At 43.9% G+C, this 10,342-nt stretch overlaps 1 protein-coding gene across 1 annotated transcript; it reads left to right on the top strand.

Moving 5' to 3' along the window:
• Positions 1 to 428: 428 nt before the first annotated feature.
• LOC119565040 (olfactory receptor 52N4-like) lies at positions 429 to 4,166 on the top strand. The gene is made up of 2 exons (XM_037888859.1): positions 429 to 516; positions 3,121 to 4,166. The coding sequence occupies exons 1-2, from the start codon at positions 429 to 431 to the stop codon at positions 4,164 to 4,166; spliced, it is 1,134 nt and encodes a 377-aa protein (XP_037744787.1).
• Positions 4,167 to 10,342: the final 6,176 nt, after the last annotated feature.

The raw sequence follows: 10,342 nt of genomic DNA, 5'->3' as shown, positions 1-10,342 counted from the left end.
TAGGAGCAGGGGCAGGTCTACAGCCTGTCAGAACAGCACACGGAGAGAGGGAGACCAGGCTGGTGAGTCAGACGAGTCAGTGGTACCCTAGTACCAGGTGGCACCCCAGCAAAGCCATTCTCAGATGCTCCAATCTCCCATCATACTCTGACCCCTCGTGTGTTCTCTCCTTCCCCTTGCAAGACTGCCCTGAGTCCAACAGCATGCTGGTCGCCAGTGTCATCTGCATGCTCCCCAATCATCCCTGGCTCTCACAAGCTCCAAGCCACCCCAGGCTTCCCACAGCTCTTCATCTGCAGGGGAGAGGTGCCTCCTATCACACCTGCTCCCTTGGCTGGGGGGTAATCACTGGCCCTGTCTCACACACGAGTGGCAAAGGTCAAGACAGGCACCTGGGCGGCTTCTCTTGCTACACCCATATACACCGCATGGCGCTTCAAGGGCTGCTGCGTAAGAACAACTGGCAAGCAGAGAAGTATCCACATTCTATAACGAGAACAGGCAACTCTGGGACATGTGAGGGCCAGATAAATACACCTGCCACCTGCACGAACCACTAGTAGCTGACTGAAACAGTGGCCACTGGGACACAGACGTTAAACCCGGGATGCTCTGGGATCATTTGCTCGCCAGCTTTCTTTCTCATTAATGGCGAGGGGTGTAGATTCATTCCTCAGTGAGGAGATTTTGTGGGGTCAAACCATTATTTTTCTCACCGAAAACATTCGGCCGTGCAGAGCCTCATGGGATCCCTCAGCCTCGTGAAATACACACCTCGTGTAACATGTCCAAGGCACCACAGTCACATGAGAATTTCTCCCCAGAGGGTTAAATTCAAAACAATCATGAATAGAAAAAATGCCTTTGGTGAGTTCAGGCAGGAGCTTGCAGGCAAAATGTCTCCAGCTGACTCCCAGGGACATGTTCATAGATTCCAAGATCAGAAGGGACCATTGTGATCAGCTACTGTGTATAACGCAAGCCTGAGAATTTCCCCAAAATTATTTGTAGAGAGGAACTTATAGAGAAACCTCTAACCTTGATTGAAAAATTCTCAGTAATGAAGAATCTATGAATACTATTGGTAAATTGTTCCAGTGGTTAATTACTTTCACCATTTAAAAATGTACACCTTATTTCCAGTCAGAATTTCTTTACCTTCAACTTCCACTCATTGGATTGTGTTATACGTCTGTAAACTAGGTTGAAAAGCCTATTAAAAAACTATTAGTTCCCCGTGCACCTAGTTACAGTCTTTTATCAAGTCACCCCTTTGCCATCACTGGTAAACAGCTCTTTGCGTCTATCACTGTAAGGCGATATTTCTATTCTTTTATTAATTCTGATTCTTCTCTGAAACCTCTTCAGTGTATCAACATCCATCTTTAATTGTGAACACAAGAACTCGATACAGGATTCCAGCAGCAGTCACGCCAGTGCCAAATATAGAGGTACAATTAATTCTCTACCTCTTCTTCAGATTTTCCTGCTTATTATCCCAGGATCACACTGGCTTTTTTCACCACATGGTCACGCTGGGAACTCATATTCAGCTCATTATCCCTTTATGCCCCCAAATCTTCTTCAGAGTCATTGTGCTTCTCACGATAGTCCCCCATCATGTGCGCATTGCCTGAATTCATTGTTCTTAGATATAGATATCTACATAGCTATGTTAGAACACACATTGTTTGCTTCAACCCAGTCTACCAACCAATCCAGATTTCTCTGAACCAGTGAAGTGTCCTCTTCATTATTTACGATCCCCCAATTTTGTGTCATCTGCAAACTTCATCGATATTCAGGCATGAGAGTGGCTAGCAGCTGAGTTGTTGCCACATGTCTCTGCTTACACAAAAGCTCATGCTCCAATACGTCTGCTAGTCTATACGGTGCCAGAGGACTCTTTGCTGCTTTTACAAATCTAGACTAACATGGCTACCCCTCTGAAAATTAAAATTATTGTTTCCTTGGGGGAAACTTGCCTCTTTTTAATATACGAATTGCAATGTGGATCAGACCTATAGTCCATCCAGTCCAGTGTCCTGTCTCTGACAGCAACAGCCCAGATGCAGCAGAAGAAGTAAGAAACCCAGCAGGAGGTGGATTCAGGGTGTCACCCTCATGCCTGACAGCTAGCTCTTGGCTTGTGCCTTGAAACACCTTGGTATATAGAAATTCTAAAATATTTATTTAGCTGTAACGATTGTTACTGGATAGTCTTTCTATCCATGTAAATCTCCAAACCCTTCCTTATTATCATTTACCTTACAGCCTCAAATATCTCTTGTGACAATGAGTTCCTCAGTCTAATTAGGCATTGACCAAATAAAACATTTGTATCCATTGGTTTTGATTTTTCTACTTTTCGGTTTAATTTAATGTCCTCTTGATCTTGTGTTATGAGACAGGGAGAACACAGTCTCCATCTACTCTCCACCAATATTTATTTCATAGACTTTTCTCAAGGCCCCTCTAATGCACCTCCTTGGTGAGGTAAATATCCCAGACTTTACAACCTTATCCATATAAGAGTTTCCCCAGGCCCTTGATCATTCTTCTTGACTATGCCGGAACCCCTCTAGTTCTGTAATAACAGGTGTGAAAACATGTGTGCCCCGTACTTCACAGAGGAGGCCAGAGGAGCATGAAACATTGACTGATTGATCTAATGGCATTTTATTTCCTTTATGATTCCCCATCCCATTCCTCCTGGATCCCAATGTTTTCCTTAGTTTCTGGCCATACTTGCACTGTGAGCAGGGGTTTACAGAGCTGTGTACCATGATGCCAAGCTCCCTGTCCTGAGTTCAGACAGTTAAAGTAGAACCTTGTAAGGTGTTTAAGGAATTGAAGCTTTTCCCTCCAATGGGCATGTACATTGCAGTTTTTTACACTGAAGAACATCTGCCGTCATGCTGCCCATTCACCTTGCATGGTTAGCTCCCTCTGAGGACTTCTCTGGACATGACTATGACCTCAATAATCTGGAGCCATCGGCAAATGTTGTCATCTCACTGTTCACCAATCTTTCTCGAGTGTTCATAACTATACAATATTTATTGTACTTTTTGTTATAAAACATGTAACCCTCCTCATTCTGCTTCTTTCCCTTTACAGATATCTTGAGCATTTCTGAGCCCAAACGACACACAGACCACCTCATGGTGGCTTTCAACCTCAGTGACTATGACCGTTCATCATTCATCCTAATAGGCATCCCTGGCCTGGAAGCTGCTCACAGCTGGATTTCCATCCCTTTCTTTACGTTCTACATTATTGGCCTGTTGGAAAATTTCATGGTTCTGTTTGTTGTAAGCAAAGAGGAGACCCTGCATGAACCAATGTACCTGCTGCTCTGCATGCTGGGGCTCACAGAAATCAGCGCGTCTACTGCCATCGTGCCAAAGGCACTGTGTATATTTTGGTTCAATTTGAAAAGCATTACTCTGGGTGGCTGTCTCACCCAGATGTGCTTCCTTCAGGTGATTTCTGTGACACATTCAGCCATCCTCATGACAATGGCCTTGGATCGCTATGTTGCCATATGTAACCCTCTGAGATATGCCACCATCCTCACCAATGCACGAATAGCTAAGATAGGGCTAGTGTGTTTGACAAGAGCTGTTCTCTTCATTCTGCCCCTGCCTCTGCTCCTGAGCAGGCTGCCATTCTGTGCCAACCGCATTATCCCCCACACGTACTGCAACCACATGGCTGTGGCAAAGATGTCGTGTGGGGACATCAGAGTCAACAGGATATACGTCTTATTGTTAGTATTTATAGTCCTTGGGTTTGACCTGACACTTATTGCTGTGTCGTATTTTCTGATAATCAGGGCTGTCCTCAGAATCCCCTCCAAGGAAGCCCACCAGAAAGCCCTCAACACCTGCACAGCCCACACCTGTGTGATTCTGATTTCTTGTACTCTCGCCCTCTTCTCTCATCTGACACACTGGTTCAATCAGGGCATCACTCCCTATGTACAGATCATCTTCGCCAACCTATATTACCTCCTCCTTCCTATGCTCAACCCTATCGTTTATGGTATCAAACCAAAGAGCTTCATGATAAAGTGCGCAAATACATCTGCAGAATGTGATCACCTGGGGCCACTGACTCCAAACCTCTGTGACATAACGGGGGAAATGATTACTCCTCATTAATGAAGGGTGTTCTATCCAAGTTTGGCTGAGCTCATCATTGTGGAAGTTCACAGATATTAAAGCTCCTCACACCTAACATATTATCACTCCATCATCAAGTACTGCTCTCTCTGTTGCTGAGTTCCCTCTCTCTGACCATATCCTGATCACTTTCAGTGTCACCCATCAGCCCCCACCTCTACACACCATGTCACTTGGCATTCCTTTTACTTCCATACCAGCAGAAGACACTGCAGCTTTCTGAAGCAAGGTGGCTTCCCATTAGCCCCTGTGTGAACAGCATTCTTGATCAGTTTGGTGAAATAAAGCCATGCTTTCTGATAGACAAAAAGAAAAGAAAAGGAAAAAAAACTGAACTTCTTTTTCATAACGACAGTGATCTGGTGAGCAAAATTTACCTGATTTTTCTAAGACCAATAATTCAGGAAGCCCGGAGGGTAAACCAATTGTTTCCTTTGGAAAGTGCTAGTACAGGAAAGCTGCTGCAGGAATTGAGAACATTCTACTAGAACTTCTTGCTGAGAGTTGTGAAACTGTGTGTTTTTGAGAACTGGACCATGTTACCCTAGATTTAAGAGGTGTGTAGCCCAGAACGTGATCAAGCTAATTGCAACCATAGGGTGTGCATTCAGTCACTATGAATTAATAAAAGAGACCATCACATAGTTAAGTGTTAATTGGAAAGCAGGCTTTTAGATGCAAGGTTACAATCTAGCTGGCAGTTTCTGCTAATCAGAATGGGAGGAGTGGACAGACAAGTAAATATATGAGAAAGAAATTAGATAAATGGATGCAAACCTTGACTTTAGATGCCTCAGATAGTAGAAGTTTTTTGAAAGTTAGGAAAAGTGATTATCCAGTAGGGGTCACTATGACCTATGTATTTTGTAGAAGTTATAAAAGATTACCTAATACAGAGTACTTTGGAGCAGCCCTCTGAAGCCATCTTTAGAGATATTTTTCCTGACACTCTTTCTCCCTGGTGGGTCAGCAACTGGCAACTGCGAACCTGCTGTTAATTACTCAATACTGTTCCAGATGTTAGGTAAATATGTGGGATATTCTACACCTATTGCTTATGTCTCTGTGTGCTTAAATATAAGAAACTGCAGTTAGAAAAGAACATGTTTACTCGTATTTAATCCTTGATGAGACAGAATTGCTGTGTTCTCATTTCTTTATTCCTGACACCGCCTGGAATGAAAGAGTTAAGTTGCCCCCCCGGGGGTTTTGAAAAACCTGCGTAACAGATTGCTGTGTTAAACTATGAAACCGCCTCGGAGACTAATAACTTATCACTTTTCATAGTCAATTTTGGAGTCACTTTCAGCTAGAACTTTCAAAATACATACTAACTATTCCCGTTGTCCAAGGCATCAAATGTAGGTGTCGAGATTTCATCTTGGACTTTGTGAAAGAGTTGAAACAGAGACTGCCATCAAATGTCCAGGTGATTAGGGAGGTGGTAGAATCTCCATCCTTTGAGGTTTTTAAGGCCGGCTGACAAAGCCCTGACTGGGATGATTTAGTTGGTGTTGGTCCTGCTTTGAGCAGGGGATTGGACGAGATGACCTCCTAAAGTCTCTTCCAACCCTAATCTTCTATGATTCTATGATTGAATCGCTTGCAATAGTAAGTCCTTCATGGCCTATATTGGTTGATTTCTCACTTAGCCATTGTTTCATGGAGACCGTGGACAGTTGGAGCAGCAGTGGACAGTTTTGCCTATGGTTCACTGTCCTCTTACTCAGAACAACCATGGAGAACAGTTTTGTGTTGAAGGTCTCAAACACATGGATGCCACAGGGGACAAAGGTTTTAGTGAACTTGACTTGTTTCTCTTTCATTGCTGTTGCTACCAAAACTGTGCAAGAAGATACAAGAGGAACTTTAAGAAAAGATTTGTCATGTTAGGGCATGCATGCAACAAGAAAATCTGTTGTGAAGCATTTGCACCAGCAAAAGAAATGCTCGCATTGGTCACTGCAGATATGTATGGCCAGGAGCAGAGGCATTCGTCTTCTTCCAGTGATGGGAGCGAGGATGAAATGTTGCCTTTGAGAGATTAACAGTAACAAACTAATTCAATTCAAAATATGGACATTGACTACCTTCGATGAATGCATTTAGAAAAAAATAATAATATAATGGTCTTGCTGCTTTTACACTACATATGTTTTGGGCTCCTTTTGGCTATTTTACACCATTACAAGCCGGGTTTTTTTTTTTTTTTTAAACACCTGCCAACCCTCAGTCTGGATACAAGGACCAGTAGTGGGGTTTTAATTTTGAATTTGATTGTCATCTCATGGCTTTGTTGCTAATGTGGACAAAGTCCTGCTAGTAATAAAAGAACACTGTGTTTCAAGAAATACATTTAAGTTGATGTCAGGTACATTTAGATTACTTTTGAAGTGATTTGGGGCTCTTAATGCAGTAGAATTCTGTCAAACCTGAGCAGCACCTCAAGCTGAACTGGACGCACAGGAGAAGCATCCGGAAGCACAAGGGCCAGAGAAGCAGCCCCGGAGGCAGAGGTGGGCCAGAGCCAGGGAAGCAGCACTGAGCCAGAAGAGCCAGAACGAGGCTGGAGGCAGAACAGCAAGGCTGAGGCAGCGCTGGGGACCTGCAGCTGGAGGAGACCAGAAGTCAGGGCTGGATCGGAACAGACCAGCTGCGCCAACAGGGAGAGAAGGCTGAACTACAGCGGGGAGCTTCGGGTTCAGAGCCAATGTAGCTATTCTATTGTATGTCAGCCATGCTGCAAGTAACATGACAGCCAAGCAGAATGGGAAGAGCAAGGTGGGGCCCTGGGCAGAGGGCTCAACACAGGGAGATGTCACCAGACTCCAGGTCCCTGAAGGCTCTGAAGGGAGGGTAGCTGCTGGGGAGAAAGGTCCTGCCTGTCTGAAGGTGTGTGGCCACTGCCAGACCAAGTGTGTGACCCAGGGTATCACCGCAGTACAAGCAGAGCCTGGGCAGGAGGCCTGGGACGAATGAGGAACAGACTGTGAACTTTCCTAACATCCCAGAGATGGTGGTTTGTAATGTCCCCATCCCCAACAAGTGGGGTTCCTTATTTCCTTGAATCTTTCCCATTTTTCCTTATTTTTCTTCTAGTTTTTGTTTTCTAAATTATATTAGTTTTGAATTTAATGCAGTCATTAGGGGGTCAGGGAAGCATCTGGTGTGAAGGGAGTAACCCAAGTGGGGACATCCTAGCCCCTGTCCTAAGTGACCACGATGAGACTGGGGGTTCAGCCTCCCAGGAATCCAAGGCCCAGCTGTGTCGCCATTACGAGGACTCTGCCACACAGGAGAGTGGAAGGGGAGTGCTTGAGGTTAGGCAGGCCTTGGGGTAAAGGCAATGTGAGTGGGGACTCCGAGCTTTTCATTAGCCAATTCCCCTGGGGTATTGCAGAAGCCAGAAAATTCTCCACAATAGTTCCCCACTTACATTAGGGAACTGGGACAAACAGATGGGTTGGATTTTAGTGATGTGTAACGAGATGTGTAACTCGTGAAATCTTCATTTAACTGCTAAATCTGAAATGTGTAACTTTGGGGAGCACCCTTTCTGTGTAAGGGGAATATAACGTCACTGCATGAGATGGCTTCCCAGAGACTGTTATAATATAAAACCTGTCCCCCCCCCTGTACTATTCTATTATGGGGTTCGAGGATGAAAACTGAAATTTTGTCTTTGGCCTCTTGAACAGATTTCATAAACAATGAAAGCTTCTTCAAGGACTTGACTAGAAAATTGATCAACAACTAGAATGAATCCTAGAATCGTAGAAGATTAGGGTTGGAAGAGACCTCAGGAGGTCATGTAGTCCAATCCCCTGCTCAAGGCATTACCAACCCCAACTAAATCATCCCAGCCAGGGCTTTGTCAAGCTGGGCCTTAAAAACCTCTCATTTTGGAGATGCATCCACCTCCCTAGGTACCCCATTCCAGTGTATCACCACCCCCCTAGGGAAATATTTTTCTTAATATCTACCCTAGACCTCCCCCACTGTAACTTGAGACCATTGCTCCTTGTTCTGCCATCTGCCACCACTGAGAAGAGCCAAGCTCCATCCCCTTTGAAACCACCCATTAGGTAGTTGAAGACTTCTACCAAATCCCCCCTCACTCTTCTTTTCTGCAGACTAAATCAATTTGCTCCATCTCCCTCTTTGAGCTCACTGCTTCCTCTCAGATTTTAGACACAATGATGGCACCCACAGAAATAATTCTCCTGAACAAAAAAGGCCGCTGATGTTTATGAACCTTCAACTTTCAAGAAATTATTGGAAAATTTTAGTTCAGTTTTTCTCATTGTGCTTCACAGAAAGATTGTGGAAATGGTAACTGCTGTTTCAAAACTGCCACAATCCAAAGACACAGACCTGTAGTAAAAAGCAGCAGTGTTACTTTCCAAAGCCACTGAACTTGTAGCTACATTTCAAGTTGAGTTGAAAGGAGCCAAACGTTCAGCAGGTAAATGATCAGGAAAATGGGTCAGACAAATGCAGTCTGAAGAGAAGTGCTTGAGAAGGGCAAAAAGGCAGGGGAGCAGCTCATTTTGTGGCAGACCAGAGAGGAAAGGAGAACAGCTACCAGCAGCTCCAAGGGAGTTCAGCTGAGGGAAGGCAGAATTTCTCCCTGAACAATTGCCCAAATGTCCCTCTCTGAGGGAAGGGAGGGTCTGCTGCAGGGATGCTCTGAGAGGGAAGCATTCATCTCTCATCTGAATGCTGGACTTGATGGATCCCCTTTATTTGCTGTTTGGACTATCCCAGCATCAAGAAAAGGAAAATGAAGTGCTTTATAAAAAAGAGATTGGTCAAATAAACCTCAATCTACCATATATGGAGAATTAAGGTGGCAATCAGCTAAAAATCACCACAGTTAAATTAAACGTGGATACTACGTAATAGCAACTGTATTAATGCTGTATGCACTATTGCTGTATGGCATTATTGCTGTGAGTCATTTACAATGTGCATAGCATTGAAAAAACTCTTTCACCAACACACAGGTGAAAATCAACAAACGAATAGCAGCAAAGAACATGAAGGGAAGGGAAAAAATGTGGTAAACAATACGTTACATCGTACCTACAAAAAGGGGAAACAATTTCCCTGTTAGTACCAGTCATAATTTGGGTTAGTGACACTGCATCCTAAGGGAGGCCAATGTTATTCAAAACAATCTTGCTCAGTGTCTGGGTACCAACACTACATCCTGACACAGCAATATTCGATAAATTGGTGACTGTCCATTCAGTAGGCTCTCTGGAGGACAGCATCCATAAAAAACAACTGGATCTACGTCAGCTACTGGTGTGTCACAGAACAATGCAACCCCTGGACCAAAGAAACTAGACATTCCTGTTTCCTGCCCAGTAAATTTTACCAGAGGGCATCAACCAGCTGTAAGAGTAACCTATAACATGAATGGACAGTACTGTGTAATAACTAATTACAAGACGTTTATATAGAAAGGCCTCTTTTGTAAGGTCACTACTCCCAATGTCTGTTTCACGTCTCATACACATAGCACTGTGAAACACACTGTAACAATGCCTATCCCAGTATTTCTAAACACTCAGGCTACTCGTAGGGATGATACAGGTGATAAGTCTAATTGCCCTAATAAAAGTGTTGCTGTCTGCGGCACCAAAGTAAAAGGGCCAGACGACAACACCAGATTGGAAAAACATAATTATGCTTGGGTATAACGTGGTGTTGTATGTAAACATACATACTGCACATATATACACATATGTCACAAATATAAAGGGAAGGGTAATCACCTTTCTGTATACAGTGCTAGAAAATCCCTCCTGGCCAGAGGCAAAACCCTTTCACCTGTAAAGGGTTAAGAAGCTAAGGTAACCCCGCTGGCAACTGACCCAAAATGGCCAGTGAGGGGACAAGATTCTTTCAGATCTGGAGGTGCGGGGGGAACAAAGGGTTCTGTCTGTCTGTGTGATGCTTTTGCTGGGAACAGATCAGGAATGCACCCTTACAACTCCTGTAAAGTTAGGAAGTAATCTAGCTAGAAAATGCGTTAGATTTCTTTTCTTTAATGGCTTGTAAAATAAGCTGTGCTGAATGGAATGTATATTCCTGTTTTTGTGTCTTTTTGTAACTTAAGGTTGATCATTGAAACAGTGACCTTGTGA

Source organism: Chelonia mydas, unplaced genomic scaffold (assembly GCF_015237465.2).
Source record: "Chelonia mydas isolate rCheMyd1 unplaced genomic scaffold, rCheMyd1.pri.v2 scaffold_78_arrow_ctg1, whole genome shotgun sequence".
NCBI lineage: Eukaryota > Metazoa > Chordata > Testudines > Cheloniidae > Chelonia > Chelonia mydas.
Note: the sequence above shows the minus strand (reverse complement) of the source record. Positions and strands in the feature narration are given on the sequence as shown.